The sequence below is a fragment of the Antedon mediterranea genome, chromosome 6 (genome assembly GCF_964355755.1).
Source record: "Antedon mediterranea chromosome 6, ecAntMedi1.1, whole genome shotgun sequence".
Lineage (NCBI taxonomy): Eukaryota > Metazoa > Echinodermata > Crinoidea > Comatulida > Antedonidae > Antedon > Antedon mediterranea.
Window position 1 is genome coordinate 18,357,616 of NC_092675.1, and position 25,476 is coordinate 18,383,091.

The 25,476-nt window shown below is 32.3% G+C and overlaps 1 protein-coding gene across 2 annotated transcripts; it reads right to left on the bottom strand.

The window, feature by feature from the left end:
• Positions 1-144: 144 nt before the first annotated feature.
• On the bottom strand, positions 145-20,077 carry LOC140051891 (gelsolin-like protein 1). Of its 2 annotated transcripts, none has more exons than XM_072097229.1 (9): positions 19,993-20,077; positions 12,895-13,157; positions 11,159-11,224; positions 9,091-9,330; positions 7,262-7,372; positions 6,412-6,584; positions 4,732-4,810; positions 4,357-4,452; positions 145-1,809 (listed from the first exon to the last, which is right to left on the bottom strand). In XM_072097229.1, the coding sequence occupies exons 2-9, from the start codon at positions 13,135-13,137 to the stop codon at positions 1,711-1,713; spliced, it is 1,107 nt and encodes a 368-aa protein (XP_071953330.1). In that variant the 5' UTR covers positions 13,138-13,157; positions 19,993-20,077; the 3' UTR covers positions 145-1,710. The 2 variants fall into 2 exon arrangements, with proteins under 2 accessions (XP_071953330.1, XP_071953331.1); XM_072097230.1 differs by lacking the exon at positions 19,993-20,077 and adding an exon at positions 16,691-16,826.
• Positions 20,078-25,476: the final 5,399 nt, after the last annotated feature.

The following is a 25,476-nucleotide window of genomic DNA, read 5'->3' on the forward strand; positions in this document are numbered from 1 at the left end:
AAGTGAGAGGTTATTATATGTTTTATGTTTAACTGAACATCGCGCTCCGATTTTTCTTTTACATTTAACAATGAAACTTCAAATAATAGAAATATTGCCTAAATCACTTTCAGTAATAATTAAACCATAAATAAAGTCAAAATGACCGACCCATTACCAGTTTTTATTGTTCAAAAGACATACAAATTCATGGTAGCTAGCAGAAATAATTATGAGGTATAAAACTACAATACAGTGAATATCAAAGACAAACAGTGTAGCAGTTTACTACTGCAAGAATCTTTCTTGGTCCAATTACAGGGGGCGCTATACTTGTTTAGTGTTATATCAGAATGATAATTTTTTTTTTTAGAAGTAAATGCTTGCAATAATTACCAATGATATCTTATAATATGATAAGACCAATATAAAAGTATTATCTTTTTAAGCACATAATATCTTAATTATTTATTTTGCTCAATATTTTAATAATCATATAATATATGCTGAGTTTCTAGTTTCTTTGAAAAATTGAATACATTACACACTAAAATGTAAAGTCAAATACAGATGAAATCTGTATTCTATTAAAACACATTAGATTGTCCATGTAACAATAATATCTATAAAAATGAAAATAAATTGATTTGTATAAATCTAAATTTCTATGGTGGATAAATTCTATTTGTTAAAAGACACCCTAAGGCACTATACACAATGTTTTAAAACAATTACTAGAAATATCTTAAAATGCACTCTTTCTGAAGGAATGATACAAATTGAAAGACAGATAGACATGATAGCAATCTTAGTACTATCTCATTTAACAATATAAACAAATTTTGTGGTATATTCCAAAACTAGTCTACCATATCTACCATTTACCATGATGTATTGTGGCTGTGTCTTTAGTAATCTCCAGAACAACATTATCGTAAATCCAAGACATTCTCTGGCCAGGGAAATCTATGGACCGATTACAGTAATTCCCACAATGCATCATTCAAAATGGTGGAATTAAGAACAAAACTAATTGTTTAGAAAGTTCATGTAATAAAAAATTTCACCCAATTCATGAAACATAGGTGAAGATTGTGAAAAAGATCTAAAAGGTAGAATACTGCACTAGATATATTATAAAGCACTATCAAATACATTTAAAACGTCAGAAAACATCATTAGGAAAATCTTAACATTCAATTATTAACACACTTAGTTGCATAATAATATCCAATTGTGTTCAGTGCCAACATCGGACAATCACAAAATCTGAAATAATTTTAGCATTGGGTTTAGAACATTTTCAATTACAGAAGGACTAGGTTTACATTACACTGTATTCATTTTGTACACATTTTTACTATTTATCAGTAAACAATTTGCAAAATATTACAGCAAAAATATACTTAACCCACCAGGCAATTTCATTGGTTTTCCTTCAACATTAATGTTTAAAAATGTTAATTGTGGTTGAAACCCTGTGAATATGGCAATTTTTCCGATTATTTTGTAATGTACCGGAAAATCCCATGTGATATACTTACAATTAATTTGATTTTCTAATACATTATTATGTCTCAGTTATACATCTTATGACTAAAATATAACTTCATCTATATCCAAAAAAAAAATTAAAAAAAAAAGATTTTTATCATGCAAAATATATATAGAATGGGTTCTTTTTTTAGTGGTAATATTTCACAGTATCTGATAGTACTACTGTAATTTGACCTAATGTAATGCTTTCTTGAATGCTTTGCTCTCTCTATGCATGCCCTCTGTCATAGTTGTAACAGAGATGAATGGGTGGCTTGTGTTTCTCAAGTAATTCTGTAAAATATAAATAAAATACATTTGAAATGTTTGTTAACAATACTGCCAATTTTTTATTTAGTTTTATATAATTTATGTTATATACTAGCCAAGAAATACAATACAATTTAATGGAATCACTTGTGTAACAGTGGGACACGTTAGACAATACCTAACGGTGCATCCAAAGCAAAATAAAAAGACAAAGCAAAATAACATGACGAATAAGAGATCTAGTCTCACTGAATAAGTAGCTCAACTACTATACTTACATAATAATAAAGTTGATACAAATTGAAAGCAATTAATATGCAGTATAAATACAAAACAACAAAAAAAACAATTTAAATATTATTTGCAGGGTTATTTAAATTTCAGTTCATTTTTTCCAAGAATCTTTTAAATATATCTTACAAAACTTGTCATAAATTGAATCAAGTGTGGCATTCTCAGAAAATAAATCATCAAGTAAATAGTGAAGTTTTAGGTCAGTGGAAAAACTTGTAAATATGTCCCAGTACTCTTGTAGATTGTTTTCATATAAAGAAGTTTTAATTTCATCAAACACCTTATATCTAATATCATTTAATTCAGGACATTCTAAAAATGAAATGTTTAATATTTTCAATTGACCCATTAATACATAATTTACAACTACCATTAAAATTCTCATGCCAACCAATCTTTCTTCTTTCAAGATCCAAGCAGTTAGTTTCCTAATTTCTACTTTTTATATTTGTTTGTCCGTTGTTCGGAGACGAGGACATTGGATTTGTTAAAATTAAAAGCAAGCTTCCACTTTCTGGAAAATTCACTTGCTGTTTGGAGAAGAAGGTTCAATTCTCTTTCGTCATTACCGATTAACACTACATCGCCAGCCCAAAAGGAAGCTCCAATTCTAACATCAAATATGTTTACTCCAAGGTCTTTCGTACGTATCATTGTTTGAAGTTCATTTATGAAGATGGAAAATAAAATGGGGGATAGTGAACACCCTTGTTTTACACCTTCTTCAATGTTAAAAAAGTCAGTTTCAATATCACCCAACCTAACTTTACCTTTTACATTAACATAAAGATTCTTAATAATTTCTAGCATATTACCCCTACATATCCTCTTAACAGCTGAAAAAAGTCCATCTCTCCAAACAGTGTCAAACGCTTTCTTAAAATCCAAAAAAGCGAGAAATGTTTTTTTCCCTTCTGATTGTTTTGCACTTTATAATGCTCTTAAGTGTGAAGATGTGATCTTCACATCTTCTATCTGCCCTAAAACCACCCTGAATTCTTGAATGAAGTTTGACACTGTTTGGGAGATGATACGGTTATAAACTTTAGCAACAGATAGACATATAGATATACTGTAGTTTAAAACTTATAAGTACAATTCCTTTTGGACCCCAATGGAAACTAACGCCCGTATTCTTAAACCGGACTTTAGTCGTAGTTCGAAGTTCGACTTGAAAAAGTCGAGCTATTACTTCAAATTCGATTCAAAAACGAAGTAGTCGAAGTTTGCAGTTCGACTTAATGAAGTCGAGCTTTTAGTCGAGTTGCACACGTCTGGGTAACAAAGGCTATACATTGGCCAATGACAAGAGAGTATTTGAGGAGCAGACGAAATTTTGCGCATTGATATCACTTTCCATTTCTTACAACACTTTTTACGCATCAGGACTATATACATGAAAAATAATTTTAATCGTTAATTATTAGAACAATATCAGTATTAATTTAATAGTGAAGTATATTTGATTAACAACAAATAAAATCTTCAAAATATATTTAGGAACCATGGCGGTACGGTAACTTTTATATTTTCTAGGCCCCCAACAAAGTATGATCGTGACGAACCACGCACTTCATAGCGTGACAAGAAAGCGCTAGGCCACCTAAACATTCCATCGCGTGGTGAATTGCCGCATCTCCCATTGTCGCTATGGCGTGACGTAGCTCAAGTCGGACTTGCGCGAAGAAAATAATGTAATTTGTATACAGTTGTAAATAAAGATGTTTTTCATTATTATAACTTATACCAATGTATATTTAATTAAGCTAATATAAATTTGGATATTTCATTCTTCAATATCTGGCCAATATAACAACTCAATCACTGTTACGTTTTTTATAAACATCTTTTAAAAACCATTTAGTCGACCATTTAGCCTGCCTCCTCCAGGACTAAAAAAATCGATCAAAATCCGTCTCGATTTAGTCGAGGTTGGCCTGATTTAGTCGGTGATTTAGTTGAAGTTCGGTTTATGAATTAAAATGACGTCATTTTTTTAGTTTTAGCTCGAACTACGACTAAAGTCCGGTTTAAGAATACGGGCGTAATTTTTTTTTTGAAGATTAATTGGGTTGTCCTGAATTTATTCATCTTCATATGTTTCTCCTTTGTTTTTTCCTGATGATTTATCATTTGAATTTTTTTATGCATCGACCTCTCTTATGTATGAGGTAGTGATTCGAAATAAAAACAAACATTACTCAATTACTAATCTTTCACCACATGAAAATATATCTCCTCATTAATTTATTATTTGCATATCATATTTGTACTTACATGAGCATATGCCAAAGCATTTGAACTTTCACTTTGATCAGCATTTCTTCCAATCCAAACGAACAGCTCTTTAGCTGTGTCGATGATAAATGCATCCTGTATAATACACGTAAAATAAAATGGTTATTTATATTGAAAAATAGTTAACAGGAGAAAATGATGTTACAAAATGTAACAATACACTACTTTTACAATATATTTATTTAATGTTATTTATCTAAAAATCAACAATAATTACCACCATTAACAGGTTTGAAATAATATAAAAATAGTAGATTTATATTTCATTAAAAAAAGAAATGAAAACATAACATGACAGAACAAGAATATGATATGCATTATGTACATAATATTATTTTAGTATTATATACTTACATCAGATTTCAACTCAGATCGTAAGAGCTCTCCTTCAGCTACCTGCTTAAAGTCAAGTTCACCATTCACCTCTTTCAACCTGTATACAGATATATACTTAATAAGTCATCATTTAGGCAACCAATGCTTGTCATACTAAAAATTATAAAGGCCAATTTACACAGACGAGTGGTAACGGCAAGCGGAAAACCGCATAGCTTGTCCCATGTAATATCTGTATCTCTCTGAGCAGACACCGCCCGTTTGCTCCGTGTTGTGTGTAAATGCTCATGAGGAATAACATTACCGTTACGAAGTAGGGTAAAGTCAACACATCTCTCTAGTCATTTAAATGTTCACTACTTAATTAACATTTAAGATGAACAAATGTATACTGTATCAAGTGTGTATGAATGTTTACCATAATATAAAATGGTAAAGCACAAAAGCAACAGTGAACCTTGTATTTACAAAAACATTCATTAAAAAAATATAAAGAGTTGTAAGGCAATATGTAGAGTACCATTGTACCCTTTGAATTTTAATTTAAAAACATTTTCATTATGTAGAGAAGCAAAATAATACAAAATGTTACACACAGGTAAGAATGACCTAGAATGACCTAGATGATATTTATGTGACATTATATAATGTTGGTATGTCCAAGATGTATGTATATTCTCTTTAAAAAAGTATTATTAGTGTGCAAAGAATTATTTACAATAAGGGGAATAAGGAACTAATACTGTATAACACGACAAATATTTAATTAAATAAAGTACTCCATTTAAGTGGCAATGAAATAAAATGAGGACTGGTTTACAATACTCATGTACACTTTAATATGCACTGAACTGCTACAGGGCTGAGAAGGGATATATGATTGGATAAGATAAGAGACATTATTTGATAGGAACATTGCTGTAGTGGAATATATTTTGAGGTTTTGATTCAATTGAAGTTGGCAATCTAGTACTCTCTTCACACCAAACAAAACTAATGTTTTATTTATGGAAGGCTGACCATTGAAAACAAACAGAGTAATGTAATTACAATTGCAAAAAAAAAAAAATATTTGGTGAAAGTTATGGAATTGGGATTCATAGACATATTGAAATGGTTCTGAGAAACAAATTGCCATAGTAGAGGCGGCAAAAGCAATGGTACCACATCATACAGTGATAAAATAACTATTAGCAAATTCTTACCCTGACCGACGGCTTTGCAATCTTCAAAATAAAGAGTATGTTCAGATACAATAAAATAGATATAAACACTCATCTTCCACTATTATTATATGCATCTCCCAAATAATTTGACACTAAAATTATTTCATTTAAAATAAGCGTTGCAAAGATATGACCATTTTGTTTTCAATGGGTCAAAACATTCAAATTGAGGTCAGAGGTCAAAGATGAACTTTAGAAATTTGACAACATGGGTTTTTATAACCAGCATGATTAAATTATTCATAAAACACAATGTTTACAGTTTCCTCATGATCTGCACACGAAGGCCCTTTTTTGACATAGGGATCTGGACTATTGTTTTATGTTTGATAAATATTTATTTCTATCAAATAGTTTGGTGTAACAGATTAAACAATGTAAATTGTAGGTCATAGATATTGTATTAGCTAAAATTGAGTGTGGTAGGAGGGAGGGACAAAAAGGGAGAGACAAAAAGGGAGAGAAGGTATACCTGAACATCTTTGGTGGTGAATCATCCTCATGTGGGCAAACTTTTTTTGGACATTCGACATCAGGTAGTAGTTCGTAGAATCTATGAGTGTCTGATATACTGCCCTCATCTAGTGTTTCACTCTTTGCTTTACCTCGCTGTGGCATCAAGTCCTCTTGGATGTACGATCTAGCCTATGGCGGAGTATAACGACAATGTAATTTTATAGTGAATACCACACCTTTTATACCACATTTTATATATGACAATAGAGTATCATTATTATGTTTAGCACCATAATTCAAATACTATGTAGGTACAAAACTTATACTTATACAAAATATAAAGAACCTAACAACAATTGTCATTTAAATTATCTAATGGATTCTAGCATGAAAAGTTTCACTTTCTAGGATCCTACAAATAATGAATATTTAAGAGTGGAATGGTAGAAATAATGGCATGAGGTGAATGATGAAAAATTATATTATTTGTACCATTCCACGAATAGAAAACATTTCTTATTTGGTTTACAGTATATAACATCTATCTATTATTACTTAGTGCTGTAATTGTTAAAATCTATTTAATGACGACCAGATGCAAGTTTCCTGGATAGAAGGGTCGTAGACATCGAAACACACTCAAGCATACTCGCAACCTATTAGCTCTAATAGACCTAGAGAGTTCGGTCATGCTAATTAATTGAGTACGTGCTGGGGAGTTGGGATGTTCTTCTACAATCTATTTTTTTAGTTTTGGTGGTTTCCCATTAACAATCAATGCAGAGGTCCTAGGTTCTCGCAAATTAAAAACTCCCTAGTAAATGGAACACCGTCAGCTGCACCAACTACGTTGGGATATTACTAACCTTAAACTTTTCATCATAACTACACTTGTTACCGCACCATTCGTAAATTTCCAAACCATTGTCAAGAATGAATACATCTTCGGAATTAAGCGATTTCCTTGAGAAGCATACCTAAATAAATACAAAAATAGAATAAATATGTTAGCCTCATCTATTTTCATAGTTTAATCACTTCATTTTAAATGTATTACTTGATGTAATAAATTACCATTCCTAACAGATACAGTAACTTAGTATCTACAAGAACATTCTAGAATAAGATGTTTTGATTTAAGAAACCATGTATACAGTACAGTAATTAATAAGAACAATCAGGAACATTCAAGAAGTGCTATTAATAGAAACTGTAATCCAATAGAATAAAAAGTATAAGGAATGATCTAGAAGGTTATGAACATATTGTATATAAGGGGAAGTATGACAATTGTAAGCGGGGGAAGGATTTTTGATTGGTTGTTGGATATTAGAGGTTGGATATTCGATTGTAAAAGTTATTGTGAAGCTGTTGTTTAAAGACACCTTCCCTACAATTTGTGACGTTTTGTAAAAATAATACATATATATTACTTTAAAAACATTAAACCAGGTCATTCCTTGTCTTAAATGTACGTTTTATGGTAAATTATGATAAAAAGTGAGAAACAATGCACTGCCTAAGTAGCTCACGGCGACTGACCTCTCGTGGACGGTCTTTAGGCCTGGCCTAGCTGGTAAACATCGGTAATGTACGAACATCGTACGCTAGCTATATACCTAGCCTGACGTTGTATAGTTTCTGCATTAATTGTGATTCTATTTTTGCCAGACTCTGTTGATACAAATTGGGGAAAACCCGATATTTTCGCTGAAAAGTTAGGAGTCTTCCATTTTTTTTTGGCCTCACGATCGATCGAAAAATGGGTTAATTACAGAAGAAAAGCAGAAATATCAATCCGCGCGCAATGCATTTTGGGATTTATAGCGGGCCGCTATAATTATTAGAATCGACTTATTTTTCACATTTTTAACCATTTAAAGACGAAAAAAGTTATCCCAATAGGACCATATAGTATTAGTTTTACATTAAATATAGTTTGTGATCTTAAAGTAGATCTAAAAAACGTAGGGAAGGTGTCTTTAAAGTGCTTACTGGATTGTTAAGTTAAGTTGATTGAAATTAAAGCTTTGATTTTGAGTTATTTTACAACTTTGTGTATTTTGTGTGTATACTTTTATGTCACACGGGAGTAATTTCTCGGAAACATACGTAAAAGGAATTTGTGACACTTGACATTAATATATAGATTACACAGTAAACAAGCTATCCAGGGCAGTATCCCGGACATGCTGCCTATAAACATGTTACAGTATGAGGGTGGTTTTTAATAACATGACATAAGGAAGAACATTTAGACAATCTGAATGTTTTTTTCTTCAAATCAGAAAAAAGGGGAAGAAAGTTTATGGCATATTGGCCATGATTCTAAACTCACAACAATGACATTATAAGATTTGCTGCTAAAGATATGTGATTTGCTGCTAAAGATATGTGATTTGCTGCTAAAGATATGCGATTTGCTGCTATAAAGATATGCAATTTGCTGCTATAAAGATATGCGATTTGCTGCTATAAAGATTTGTGATTTGCTGCTAAAGATATGCGATTCGCTGCTAAAGATATGTGATTTGCTGCTAAAGATATGCTATTTGCTGCTAAAGATATGTGATTTCTTGGTGGAAAGAAGCATCACTACATTCTTAGTTGAAAGGCACCAACAAGTAAATACTGCAGTATTAACTACTCATATTTTAAATTACATAACAATCATTCAAAATTAAACCTTATTTACCTGTTGCACAGAAATCTTCCTTCGAGATACTTTTCTGACATGAAACAAACGTGGTTGATATTTTTCTGGTTCTACATGTCTGAAACCGGTATCCGCTCCTCCGGACATAATATTCATAGTCTTAAAGTAATCCTTAAACATTTCTGATTCATAACTTTGGACTTCTCTATGCTGTATTGGTTTGTCATCCAGTAGAGTGTCCAGTTCAACTGTTTTATATGCAGCAGTTGCATACTCATCCTATACAGAATCAAGTGGTAAAAGTTAATTATAAAATAAGCCTAAACAACTTTATATGCAGGTTTTTCTTTTGTTTTTTTGTAAAAAAATCTTTCTCAATTCTGTTCCTAATGATCAGCTGGATTGACTATTCTCTTACAATTTTTGTTGAAATATACACATAAATAAAGCAAAAAAAATGCCCATACATAGATATATCAAAGAAAAGAATTACAGTGGTACTGTATTAACAGTCTTTTTAGGATTTTATATGTATATTTTGTATGGCTTTTTTTTTTATCGTATTTTATATTTTATGTACTGTATCCATTTTATATTTGTATGTATAGCCTGGGTGCAGAACAATTATTATACACATTTGCGGGAAAAAAGTATAGGAAAATTTTTTTTTTGTTTTTCTAATAGAGTATACCATATAGAATGTCAGAAAAAAAATCCCCATTCCAGGGTCTTGGGGAAAATTTTTTATGGCACTTTTAAATTTTGGCCTATATAACACACACAAATTCCTATTAACATACACAAATACCTATATATAGGGGATAGGGAAAATCAATTAACAGTTTTTGTTACTTGCAGTTGTGTTTTAATGATTAAAATTAGTAGAGGCTTACTTTAATAACTACTTCTCATAGTAGTTGATGAATCAAGTCGATACGATGACATCATCATGCCAGAATCCAATATGGCGTCCGATTTGGCGGGAAAAACAGGGTATTGCTAAACCCCCGCAAACCCCTGGAAACCTCCAAAAAAACATAGAAAACCCCACCGAACCAACATAAAAGTGATTGAATCATGGAGTGTACACCACACTGGGTATGTCCATGTAAAAAAAAATTAAAATTTCTACTGTTAACTACTTATTTTTGGGATAAAACGTCATTTTTTGGTTAAAAATTAGCAATCATTTTTTACCAGAAAATGATGTTTTACCCCAAAAATAAGTAGTTAACAGTAGAAATTTTATTTTTTTAAAACATGGATATACCCAGTGGGTCGTACACTACATGATTCAATCACTTTTATTATGTTGGTTCGGTGGGGTTTGCTATGTTTTTTTGGAGGTTTGCAGGGTTTAGCAATCATTTTTGACCAAAAAATGATGTTTTGCCCCAAAAATAAGTAGTTAACAGTAGAAATTTAATTTTTTTTTTTCATGGATATACCCAGTGGGTCGTACACTACATGATTCAATCACTTTTATGTTGGTTCGGTGGGGGTTTGCTATGTTATTTTGGAGGTTTCCAGGGGTTTGCGGGGGTTCAGCAATACCCTGTTTTTTCCGCCAAATTGGACGCCATATTGGATTCTGGCATGATGATGTCATTGTTATGGACTCGATTTATCAACTACTATGAGAAGTAGTTATTAAAGTAAGCCTCAGCTAATTTTAATAATCATAACACAACTCCAAGTTAAAAAAAACGTGAATTGGTTTTCCCTATCCCCTATATATAGGTATTTGTGTGTGTTAATAGGCATTTGTGTGTGTTATATAGGCCAAAATTTAAAAGTGCCGTAAAAAATTTTCCCCAAGACCCTGGGATGGGGATTTTTTTTCTGACATTCTATATGGTATACTCTATCAGAAAAAAAAGAAAAAAATTTTCCTATACTTTTTTCCCGCAAAATTTGTACTGCACCCAGGCTAGTACTGTACTTTTGAAAAGGCCAACAGAGTTTCCCCATGGGGATAATAAAGTTTTAATTGAATTGAATTGAATTTATAACAGACAATATGCTCTGGCTATATAAAAATTAACAAAGATATTCAGGTTTTTTTCTTTAGGTCTACAGTACTTTTCTTAAGCAGTTTAAACCTTACCTGAGTTGAATTTTTGCCAATCCAGAAATGTACGTCATATAGCAGTTCTTCATTATCTGGCTCTTTCTGAAAAATTAGAAAATTATACATTTGCATAATATAAACTTGCTGTTATGGCAACATCAAATGAACGGACATGATAAAATCATAAAAACATCATCATACATCAGTTAATTTAAAATTTTTAAATTCTTGTAATGTTGTGTAAAATTCATATAACTTTTACAATTTAGTTCATTCATACAGTGCTAAATTATAATATTATATATAGTCACCCCTAAAAATGTCAACAAATTTTGTATGGGGTGGGTTTACAGGTCAGTCACTTGTTTAAGTCAAGATCCATTTTATTAAAAAAAAAAATTATATTAGTCATTGACAAAGAATGTTAATTTTGTAGTTTACTTCTTTTCTTCGTGTTGACATGAAAAAACATAAAAAGAAAAAATTAAAAAGCAATTTTTGACACATGAACCCACATTCAGATGAATAGAAATAAACAGAACATGTGCGATAGCTATTGTTATACACATCCGCAAATAAATACCATTTGAGGCTTAGAGAGCCATGAGGCTTAGAGATCTATTAGGCCTAGAGAGCCATGAGGCCTAGAGATCTATGAGGCTTAGAGATCCATGAGGCTTTAGAGATCTATGAGGCTTAGAGATCCATGAGGCTTAGAGATCCATGAGGCCTAGAGATCCATGAGGCCTAGAGATCCATGAGGCCTAGAGAGCCATGAGGCCTAGAGAGCCATGAGGCCTAGAGAGCCATGAGGCCTAGAGAGCCATGAGGCCTAGAGAGCCATGAGGCCTAGAGATCTATGAGGCCTAGAGATCTATGAGGCCTAGAGATCTATGAGGCCTAGAGAGCCATGAGGCCTAGAGAGCCATGAGGCCTAGAGAGCCATGAGGCCTAGAGAGCCATGAGGCCTAGAGAGCCATGAGGCCTAGAGAGCCATGAGGCCTAGAGAGCCATGAGGCTTAGAGCAGCCATGAGGCTTAGAGCAGCCATGAGGCTTAGAGCAGCCATGAGGCCTAGAGAGCTATGAGACTTAGAGAGCTATGAGGCTTAGAGATCTATGAGGCTTAGAGAGCCATGAGGCCTAGAGAGCCATGAGGCCTAGAGAGCCATGAGGCCTAGAGAGCCATGAGGCCTAGAGAGCCATGAGGCCTAGAGAGCCATGAGGCTTAGAGAGCCATGAGGCTTAGAGATCTACTGTATGAGGCTTAGAGATCTATGAGGCCTAGAGATCTATGAGGCCTAGAGAGCCATGAGGCCTAGAGAGCCATGAGGCCTAGAGAGCCATGAGGCCTAGAGAGCCATGAGGCCTAGAGAGCCATGAGGCTTAGAGAGCCATGAGGCCTAGAGAGCCATGAGGCCTAGAGAGCCATGATGCTTAGAGAGCCATGAGACTTAGAGAGCCCTGAGACATAGAGAGCCATGAGGCCTAGAGAGCCATGAGTTAATGTATAAAAGCACTAAAGCGTCTTTCACACCTGTTCCGGCACGGTTCCGGTCAGGCACCAAAAAATCCAATCGAATTAAATGTTTCGTTTTCATGCGGCTACGTGAATATCGATTGGCGCATAGCCGTGTGGAGCGTCGTGAAAACGAAACATTAATATTTAAACTGGAACAGGTGTGACAGACCCTTAACAGCAGGACTGAACCCTAGGCTTTGGGATTGGACAACAAGCATTTTAACCACCAAGCTATATCTCCACTATACGTACATAGGTGTTGAGAATAATATAAGAATCTCCATCAAAGAATGATCCATATTGATTCTTGTCCCAGTGTGTAACCTTAAATTTGACAATGCGCCAGATTTGTAGTCCAGTCTTCTCTCCGGCACCTTTCCAGGCTTCTTCTGTCAGGGCAGCCTCTTTTTTCACTTTCCTATCTTCATCACTCCCGACAAGAGCCATGTTGGAATCTTTCCAGTCATATTCTTTGGCTTTTACTAATCCAGTCATGATGAAATACTTTTGTTATTCTAAAAAGAAAAAATGTACAGTATTTATGAATTAATTAAAATTATTGTGAATACATTACATATAATATGTGGTAAATGTCATCACAGTGTAACATGTACAGTAAGTAGATACTGCAGTATTAAAATAGTACAAAAATATATTTACACAAGTGGAAATTTAGGACAAATTAAATATTTATTAAGAAATTCCATGGAAAATCCATGTACAGTATGAGGGATCCCATATACAGGGAATGTACGGAGGATCCCATGTATCGGGGATCACATTAAAGAAAAGTTTCTTCATGTCACAGTGTAAGATATCGTTAAAAAGCTGTATCTCTACTGTATACTGATCAACTTTGAAGTCGACGAAATTATGTTAAATATTGTATAGATAACTTTGGATTAGCCTATTTGGAATCAAAGGCTTACATCCCAGGAATTGGGTACATAACTTAAATGATTTTCTTTGAATAATGCAAAAGAAAGCAAGCAAACTAAATAACAAAAAATACATTAGGATAATGTATTTGTACAGTCAACTGCAACTAATTTAAAATAAAATTTAAGTAATATCAATCAAGTTATTGCCACTGTGACAAACAAGCATTGAATGATAGTTAAGCTATTATAACTGACTAGATTTCTGGGTACTAATCAAATACATGTATGTAGCTTTATACAGTACAGGAACTAGAAAGAGATATAAGCCTTTAATTGTGCGCCAGTGAACCAATAACAAAGAAGAGACTTGTATTAGCATATCACAGACACTTTGCACAAAACAAAATGACCAAATAAGGTACTGAATTTACAAGGCAAAGTCCTACTGTGGAACTATTGGCTGCAATGTTCTGAATGGTTTTTACGTGGGCTAGTGAGTTTTAAAGTGGAAACTTTGTTTTTTAGCATTGAGTTGACAGTGGTCTTCTATGGCATGATAAACATGACGTCAAACAGCATCAAGTATTATCCTGTAGTGGGCAGATATTTAACCAACATATCAATATAGTTACTGTTGTTTCTTATTTCCTATAGTTCTATATAATAATGGATTGATCACATTTGTTTTTACTGTAAAAATAGTTTGTTACTACTGTACTACTTTAAATACTAATGCATATTCTATGGCTAATATTTCATTTATTTATTAATAATTTATTTGTTCAAAAAACATCTGTGGCTTCGAAAAAGTAAATGAAGCTATACTGTAGCTCGCAAGCCAGAAGTCGCAGAAATATAAAGAAATATTGTAATTTGATAAAAATGTATATCATTTTCTGAATTCTGTAAATAGTGTAGTGCAGTTACAAAAATACCAAGTATAAGTAACACTACCTTAGAGATATTATATATAGCTAACTAGAATGTAATTAATACTAAAGTACATTTAAATCAAAACGCATGTAAAGATACAGTGGAGTGCAGTTTTTATAAAATTAATTACCTTTTTTTATTAGTGAATACATAATTAACAGATAAAGTTTAAACAAACAAAAAAACGGACTATAAATATTTATAGGACATTGATAAGGATATTCTCTTGCCTTGCTTAATATAAAATAATAATAAATTATTTATCAATTTGGTATGAACGAATGCAATTGATAGTATATATGCAATTGATGTACAGATTAATGGGATTAACCAATTCCCAACTGATATACACATTCCTTTTAACCTAATTAAATATTCAATAATTTAAAATTTGCTAACATAACAACGTCACTAAAGATTAAATATTCAATACTTACAAACTGTAGTGTAGTTTACTTTACTAAATAATTTATTTATTATTGGATTCCATGTATAAAGCAACACCATATTATATTAAGAGTACAGGTGATGAAAACGCTTGTATAGATAATTATTGATTTAAGAAAGTGATATGTTATAAAGTGTTTATTTAACATTATTGTAGAATACTGTACGTGTACAGTACATACAGTACTACAGTACTGTTAGACAATTGGTATGTGATATTGTGAATATCAAATGTGAATAATATATTATTATTATGATATATAATTAATATATAGTATTCCAGTTTTATGCTGAATTATATATTATTAAATTAGTCATTTCTCCTGCATTTATTATTGGTTGAAAGAACAAGAAGCGAAATCAATGACTGTTACCTCAACTGTCAATCAAAAATCATTACTGTTGTGTGTTTAGCAACAAACTGCAGTAACCAGTTAAATGGCATTACAATATTTATTTGTCAGGTTATTTGAAAGGTGTAATATATACAGTTACTATTCCAAAACAACTACAATACTTTGATTCAAGTCATTAGAGGAGGTGGTATGGACGGAGGATGTTCACATAAACAAACTGTATGAATCTAGGCGAGTCCTTCCCAGTCATTAAAAGGCAGAATCACACCCTTACACTAGACATTTGATTGGAGAGTAAATTTGTTTGACCCATTTTGATCATTTTTATAGGCTTGTGCTATATAGCTGTGTTTTTGAACAATTTCTAGTGTTTTTGTTTACAACCTTGGAATCTTTTATTCAGTATACAACAAAGCACCCTTTACTTTTTGATAGTTTTGTTAAAATTAGCAATTCTCCACAGATTGCAATGCTCTTGTTCACTGAACAATGCCAAGGATTCCTTTGGATCAGTGTCTTTAAACATCAAAACATTTCCAGCAATTTTAGGGTCAATCGAAAACAATTAATTGCAATCTGATTTATTTCCCAAAAGACATCCAGCGTCTGATTATTCAATCACATATTGTTAAAAAACAGATGAAATATCACTCAATCTAGTAAAGTTTATATGCTACAGTAATGATATTTAGGATAGCAAATTGAAAAAATTGCCATCTGTTTTCAAAAATATTTTGTAAATTAAATAAAAAAAAAAAAAAATTAGCTTTGGAGTTATAAAAAAAAAAATTGGAGTAAATAATTTCCGAAAGGAAATCATATGATAAAGCTTGAAAATGTTGACAATCAAGTGTCGAGGTCGTACAGTAGTGTAAAAAAATATAAAATGAACAACAGTATTCACATAAGTAGATATCATTACTAAAAAGTTCAAACTTGGTTCATTAATGCACATCTTTCAATAGGAGCATAATGTGACATACTTTATTAATGGAACTAGGTAAGATTCGAAAACAAAAAAAGTCTGTCAATGTACCAATTACATTATTCAATTTAGTCTACACACATTTTGTTTATATTACAGAGCTTTTGTTGATATCACTCATTTTTAAAAATCAATAAATTGAAGCAAATGTATTTGTTTGCGCATTTGAACGTGGGGTGGGGGCTGAGATTTTAAAGATTATCTTGGGACGGCTTATTCAAATTCCAAAACAAACAACATGCATTTTGAGCTACAATTGCAATATACAGTAATTTTATTAGCTCAAAATATCTTATTCAGGCATCCAATAGCTAATTGTGCCTATTGTATTAGTACATTTACAATAGTTTTAAGAATGGTAATAAAAATTTTAAAAAAATTTCTTGTAATATGATTTTTACTTTTTAGTAGAAATGTTAAAATAAAATAAAGTCTGTAAAACTTACCTGAAGAATAAATATAAAAGTATAAATTAAAGTCACAATATTTAAATAAATAAATGTTTAAAATCCTTGGATTATATACAGTAAAATTGCTATCTTTTGGCTGGGTGTGACTACACTACGGGAAATTATCAGACCGGCAAAAATGGCTGTTGAGCTACTACTAGTACTACTGTAGTTAGGAGTAAACCCTTATATGACCTAGACATGTAGGGTTACGTGGGTGGCATATCACTGATTCATCACTTACTGATCACTTCCCTTTAGCTATTTAGAAATAATACTTTGATATTTTATCTGTAACACATCAGAATTACGAGGGCTTTTGGTATACAGTGTAAACCAATCATTTTTTTGCATGGTTAGCACTTTATTGGGTATAAAGGTGTACGTATTGCAATGATACAATAATTATAATTGAAAACAGAAGAGCAGTATGGACAGATTACACATTGTTTTTATGTTGATAAAACAAAAATTTTGTATGTGCAATAGTACAGTAACTTAACCGTTACAATTGGAGAAATTAAAGAAAAAAATAATCAAAATGCAGTAAATCAATGGTAAAACATACAGTACATACACTTTTACTGAACAGTGTATGTAAAACTTGTTATTAAAATGTACTGTACTACAATGCAAAAGTCTAATTAATGCAAGATATACAGTACTGTATGTCAACTCTAAAAATTAATTGATAATTACTATAGCAACACAAAATCAGAAATGCCAATTTGAAAAAATTCAATAAATATAAAATGAGGCCATCACTTGACATTGCCATTTGCATATATTTATTTTATTTACCGAGTGCCTTATAAGTGGATGTTATATACTCATAGTAAAAGCTTATTGAGAGGTCTCCATTTACACAAGGCCGACTTTATTAACGTAAAATAATATACGCTACCTGCAGTATACTTTATATTATACATTGGCATATATTACAGTGTTTTGTGCTGGTATTCATTGACAATATGTAATTAATAAATAATATGTAATTAAATTAAATACTACAGTGGCAGATCCATAATTTTTTTTGGAAGTGGGGGGGGGGGGGGGGGGGCGGGGCGGGGCGGGGCGAAGGGGTGGTCATAAAAATTGTGAAATAAAGTGTTGAGCTATATACCTAATTTACTATCTTTTGCATGATATCCGTTTTCAGACTCAATACACTTTGGATATCCATATTATCTAAGAGAAAACTACTGTACAGAATTAACTGTAGATGATACTGTACAATACTAAAGAAAAAGTACCAACCAAGTCTCGATAGCTATTCAATAATTAGTAAATGTCTCATTCTATGTACACAACAAACATTTAATTTGGTCAAAAATCTAGAGCAATTTACAATTGTACAGTAGATAGCAAATGTATTAAGAGAGCCGCTGTACAGCACAATCCAACACAAGCAGTCTTTATCAACAGAGTTGGAATTGACATACCACCCTACAGTACACAAATCTGTTATCATTATGTACAGTAATTAACCTTGTTTGCAGTATCTTGGGCGGATCAGTAGTACTATACCACCTTATCAAGCACTTCAATTGACCTACTGGTCACGTGTTATTGTCTGGTGCCAATATGGAGTTCTATAATCAGAGAGCAACAAATCCTCACACAATATGTAATGATGTACAGTAGACTATCATGTTTACTATGGTAACCACATACTGTAGGAAAAATTGGAATTGGAATTTATTTCCTCATTCTCCAGGTAAGAAGAAGTGGAAGATGACTATTAACAACATTTTTATTTAAAAAATTACACTATTATATTATACAACATTAAAGAAAGGGTAAAGCAAGATGCACATGATATGGCTCATCATAACTGTAACTGGGTACTGTCATAAGTAAAAACATTTTAAGTGCCTTGTGGGCCCAGCATAGTAAACACTTCAGATTTGCAGCTACAGTACTGTAATCAATGTACAGTACAATATCTTCTACAATGTTAGTTACAGTAAGGCTAACACAATGCCCAACAAGCTATAAAAACCTGGGAAGCTGTGAAACAACTACTGTAGCTTAATTGAACTAGAGTTTAGTGAAACTACTTAACAAGCCCAGAAAAACAAATTTAAGCTCTAATGCGATATTTTAAATATGATGATAGAGTAAAATTTTCACTGCATGAAGAATTTACCATCAATTACCAAATGGAACTGATAATGATTGCTCTATTACCTCCTCGTTCTGTATTCAAATTTGTTAATGATGACCTTGATCAAATGTACATTATAATGGTAATAAAGGTAATTGTTCATTCATAACCATTTGTTGGATTGTAAAGATACGATAAAGCAGTAGAGGCCCTTTTAGCCTTTTGTATGTCATTTACAGTATTTTTCTAGGAATAATAATGTAATACGTTCATACTAATGGCGGATCTAGAATTTAGAACGTAAAAGGACAAAAATACACAATATTATAAACTACACAAATCAAAAGTGGTTAGTAGCCTATAAGTGCTAGCTTACCTGGATAAACCGAAATTAGCCTATTCTCTCAGAGGAAATAGGCTAATGTCGGTTTATCCAGGTAAGCTACTGTAGGCACCAAATTTTTATAAAATTGAACTAATGTACAGTACAATTATTCAGCCTTGTGCTGAACTCCAGAACCTTTCTTACTGTATGTAGGAGGGTAAGTACTGAAAGGCAAAAAATAAAAGACTTTTAAATTCAGATCAGTATCCACAAACTAATGCTAAAGAAATGCTCTACAAAAGTAAGTTCTGAATTTGTGAACTGTGTATACAGGAGGTAAGTGTTTTTGTACAGTACCTACAGTATGTGTGCAAGGTATCCGATACTTGCATGTAAAGAATGCTTACCTTATTAAGAAATAATTATTTAAAAAGTATTAAGTAAATAAGAATACAGTAGTAGTACACTAGCCATTATAAATAACAGCTACAGTAGGTATGTGCATTATTAGAAAAATATATAAAAAATAAAATTCATTCATTCATTTCAGATTATGGAGTGGCCATGTTGAAAAAACAGAAACCAATTCCACCATGAACATGTACTCAATGTTTAGGTCTGTGACTAGTACACACTACAACAGTCATCTACTGACTGTACTAACACTTGAACATGCTTACTGTACCCCCTCACTCACTCAAGCCTAGCTAGCTGGAATGGCATGACACGTCTCTAATTAAATCATATACCGCATAGCGCGATAATCGCATGTATCTATGCCTCACACACGGCGTGGTCACGTAAAATCTGTACACTAATATTTATTATTTCGACAACATTAGTTTATGATTATTATCTGTACCTTACCTTTGAAAAAAAAATTCTTGGCCGCACCCAAATACGCTGTATTACTGCCGCTGCCCGAGCAAAAGGTCGTTCGCTACAAAACGGAAGACAACTAGATGGGCGTGTCTGACAAACCACTTGATAGATTTTGCCGGTATATTCAGCCAATCAGATTCAAGTATCTGATAGGTTCAGTTATTACAACGTAAATAATAAATGAACAGGTAAATAGACAAATAATTTTGTTATAAATTGCACATATATCTCAATTAACTTTATTTATTTAACCACGTAGGCTCAGATCAACACAAAATTTGTTCTCTCCAGGGACTCCAGTAACAAACAAAATAAAGTAAAAAACAGCAAGGCATAATTTTCATTATATTTTGGTTTTAATTGATATATTGGTGTCTTAAAACAGGTTCAGAGGCCTTAGATAAAGTTCAAACGAAGAGTGTACTAAACTTTTAGTTTGTCTTCTAATTTGTGAGAGGAGCATCTCAAAATAATTGTTTGATAACTCCAGGTAAAAATATAGCAAAAATACAGATATTCATGGGTATGAGGACAAACCAAATGATTGAATTCAGCCACTTATTGTGAGCATTGCGCTGAGAAAATAATGCATTTGTTGGACACTTCTGCATTATTTCCAATTCATCCTCATATTTTTCACAGGCTTTTTTGAGTGTTGAATGCAACCTCTTGAGGGCGGTACATCGCCGATTTAAACTGGTTTTATTTACGCGATGTAGCTTCAGATCTCGTTTTAATTTTTGTACACGTAAATTCTGTTCCTTTAACGCCTCTATCTGTGCATGATATACGTTGTTTTTGCTGGATAGTTTTACATGATCTTCCTGTGCTTTCTCGACTAATGATTTCAAATTCATCTGTATTTTCTTCTTTACTATTAGTGTATCTTTTATGTTTTCTATTAATGTTTTTTCTTCTTCGATTCGACGCTCTTCTTCTTTAAAAATATCATCACATTTTTCATCGTTTTGTCTTTGTTTACAGGTTGACGTTGACACATTTAAGCATTCCTTTCCACTATCCTGAAAATCATGAAAAAAGAACTTACGATCGGATTGTTGAAACTCATTTCTAAAAACTCTAGGCCTAGGTCTTTAACTATTTTTTAAATTATTAAAATTCTACATATTTATTAATATTAAATCGATAATAAATGACAGAATCAATGCAATGTTACCTCTTCCACCATAACAATAAATTTTAAAATGACTCGAGAAAACAAATAAATAAAGTAAAACATTACTTATCTCGCCCATGTAATAACTCTTCGGTTACTTGCATGGTGCTAAGAAACCCACTACAGATAAGAACGCGCATCGCGTACACGTTAATTACGTTCCCAAAGCAACTGTAGCTAAGTACGCAGTGAACCGTGTGAAATCAAAGATATAGTATATAAGATCTTTGGTGAAAGTGATGATTATAGAGGGCGTACTTGATCATTCTTGATATTTACAAAATAAGGCTTCAGACGTCAGTCTTACTGCTGGTATCTTACAAATCTGTATCTCGTATAATCATTATAATCTATAGGAAACTCTGAGTCATCGTTGTGATGACGTAGGTTGGTTTAACCCGCAGTTATCGCATTATTAAATTATAAGAAGGTATTATTGAAAACTATTAGACTTTCGGTCGTAAAATTGATTAGTAATCTCTAAACAATATAAAATATTATAAATGAGTAATAATTCTTGATAAGTCATGAATAGATGATTGTTGATGTGCTGGTTCATACTCAGAGCGTAAAGGAAAACCAGGGAGATGTAAAATACACATCCAAACGGTCTTAATATATTATTACTTTTTTTAAATATTATTTTTATGTGAAGGGTACAGGAAGGATGTTCAAGATGTATAATTAGGCTGTCCTTGCGTGACAACTGTGTGACCTCTATTTCAAAAAAGTTGTAGACATTGCCGGAAAACTGTACGTACGTCTGTCAGTAAGTTTGGTGGTGATGCGCGACAGATGATCCTCACATCTATGCCAATATATACTCGAAAGACATTATTTTAAACTCATTTGCATTAAATGTAAATAAATACACATACATTAAAACATAGAATTAACAGGGAGGTGTGTAAAACGCCGAGAATGCTCAGAACGACACTAGACCGTGTTTCCGTAGCCACAACCAAATATCGGTTAATTTTGATTGCGGAAACACGGCCATATAAATTTTTTGTTCTCAGCCAACTCGATTGTATAACGTTTGCGAGTTTGAAAAAAAAAGCAAAACATTAAAAAAAATAAAGAAAAGAAAAGAAAAAAAAGCACGATACAAATCATTTATTTATTTGAAAGAAAAACATGTAAGGATATAGGTTTACAATAATTTGATCAAACTTGTCACAGTTGAAGATGTTTTAAAAGATAAAAAGATAGGCCCACCAGAACAGAAAATAAGAAAGTTAGACTTAAAAGGAACTCATTTTCCCCTTGAATGAGAGAGTAAATGAATCTGTTTTTTATGACGTACTAAAAATACTGTTTGCCACCCTCTAACGGTCAATATGGATATCATCGTGATAAACACAATAATGTGAACTAAAACATGGATTTATAATCGTGATAACACAATAAGTTATAGTATGCGGCACATTATTAGAAATTTTGTTTAATTAAATAAATAATTATTAACCAATTAAATTGTTTTGGTACGTACGTCATCCTGTTTATTTCTTTCTTTCAAAACATGATATTGAATTAATTGAATCTAAATTTATCTATTTGTAATCCCATGGGACTAAACTTTTCCATTTGGAAATTGAACATTTAGTGTTGATTCTAAGCGGTATTTTTATGTTTTTCTTTATTATCGTGAACTATTTTACCGGGGTGATCAGAAATCTTGAGAACTTTTATCTATTTTATTGTCTTTTTATTAAAGCCAGTCCGACAATTTTTTTTCTACGAAGCGGTTAAGTAGCATCCATTATTTGAGTTAAAAGGTGTATTTCTATTTTTTCAATAAAATACTTCTTATCTACTTACACTGCTAGTGTATTCTAAAAAGGCACCAAGATGTGTTTCCCATACTTGACTTGTGTCGGCTCTCATCGTCGAATTTCATACTTTGTTTGTGTTTGTTTTATACATCACGTATAAGTAAAGATTCATTTGAAATTCAGTCTGTACACAAAAGACACGATGCATCTATCGATGAATCGAAATTAGGCTACAGTTTTATAACCACAGTTTTTATGCACAAAACCAATCAATATTGGTCGAATGAGCTGGTTACATTTCGTCGTCTTATTAAATTGTGCACGAGTATAGTCTGGGTCGAGCTTTGACTTATATTAGTTATTGATATAAATATTTTGGCACATGTGGCGTTTCATACGTGTACTTCTTGAGCTTCAGACAAACATCGAACAGCCTCGAAATAACTGCAGACTTGGGGGAGTCTAACACGAATGTATCCGTAACCAAACCGACCTGAATTGTCAAACTTACGTATACGTATGTGTATCCGGACGGAGGTTGTGCAAACTGCCTTATATGGACATGATAACATCATATCACTACCATATTTGAGTATATCACTACCGTATTTGGGTATATCACTACCATATTTGGGTATATCACTACAGTATTTGGGTATATCACTACCATATTTGGGTATATCACTACCATATTTGGGCACAAAATCACACTTTTTTTGTCAAACTAGTTTGATAGTGTAGACAGAGCTTAATACTATTACCAACCACTACCGTAAAGAAGCGATCCTATAGAAACACTTACTTCCCCGACGGTATGTTGGTATTATTCAACATATTAATTATAGATTCAATTAAATTAATCTTGATTATATTCATAATTATGTTAAAGTAACGCAACCGAGTAAATTAATTAGTAAAGTTGGATGACCAGTAACCACGTTTTCATCTTTACCGATGTTTAATAGCATGATCCGAGAATTTAATAAGAAACGTTATAATGACATTTGTGTCGATTTCAGCAACATACCATCTCAAATATCCAGACAATCACGGGGAGAGATCAATAGAACGGCGCATCATAACAAATCTGAGATGGTTCAGGTCAAAATGATTTTGTCAATTCAGTCGATATAAAGTGTGTTTTAATGATCTTTGCGTTTAAATATAAAGAATGAGCGTTACTTAAAACGACACCATATACTTACTTTGCATATAAGAATAGACGTTGTATAATTTGATCCACTGCCTTTCTTATGCCTAGAAACGTATCTAAAACTAATCATGGAACTTTAACATAAGTACTAAATGATAAAGGAGGGGTAATGATAGGATAGACAGATGCCCTTTTTACTCGAGCTTTTGTGAATACTATTCAAGCGAGCTCTCATATGGGAGCTGCAAGTGCAATATGCCCAGAGAATATTTTCGCGAATAGCATTTAGCCAAATAGGCCTACTACATAATGCTACTTTACTGCATCGCATTTATCAAAATGGTGTAGTAAAAAAACAATACAAAACTATATATGTTTCCTACTCCGAAGATTGACAGTTATTCAATCACTAATTTAATGAACATTTACCCGAAAATCCAAAAAGAAATTAGGTGTAGTGGCATTGAAGTTGTTTCTTTCGTAGCTGTTTCTTCACTATAACCACACAAGCTTAATATGATCTGTAACTTAAATTGAATTCATGATCCCTGAATTAAGGTTTAGGTATACTTGTTTTTGCATACTCAACAACGTATATATTTCGGAATGTTAGCTGAAACGGAAAATCGTTTTTAATTATTAAAACACACGTTGATGTGACTAAGTTTAACGAAGTATGATCTGAAAATCCAAAAGATTATGCACTAAATTCATTTGGATTTGAGTTTCAAGTCCTTTGGTTTATTTATGTGTTATTTTAGATATCCATACATACGTACATAAGCAAGATCATGAAATATACTGTTACATTAATGTTATTCTACATTGACTAATCTGTTCATGGACATTGATATCTGACGATTTACCTGCAAATAAGAACTGCAAAGGTTAACTTTTAAACGAATATAACATACTTTTAAAGTCAAGTGAAAATATATCCCGTCTAGCTGACTATGAACTGAATATCTTAGAGGTGTGAGTTCATTAAACTAAGTAAATTAGTGGTGATTGGTATGTCAACAAAACCCGGATAATCATTTTGAATGTTTTGCACCCAAGTTGCCTCTTTTTTTAAAAACAATTTCTCGAATTTCGCTTTCTGAATTGTTTGTTTCTATAGATCCGTCATTAAGCTATATACACGTTTATATTAAGCTTAGATATATACACGTTTATATTAAACTTTGACACGATATTAAAATAAGAAACAAATACTGTAGTATAAGGTTGGCATAAATATAACATAAAAACAGTACACGTACAATACTTTTGCAAAAATTAAATAATGCCCTAGATTTGGTATGAGTAACAACAATCAACCTAAAATTGATATGAGTTTAATGAAACCACGTGACACTTCACAT

Bases quoted from the DNA above. Each gene is read 5' to 3' on its own strand.
- LOC140051891 (XM_072097229.1), bottom strand. From the start codon at position 13,137: ATGACTGGATTAGTAAAAGCCAAAGAATATGACTGGAAAGATTCCAAC. The intron at 11,225-12,894 runs GTACGTATAGTG...CTAATTTTTCAG, and splicing joins ATATTATTCTCAACACCTAT to AAAGAGCCAGATAATGAAGA. The intron at 4,453-4,731 runs GTAAGTATATAA...TGTATTATACAG, and splicing joins GATCTGAGTTGAAATCTGAT to GATGCATTTATCATCGACAC.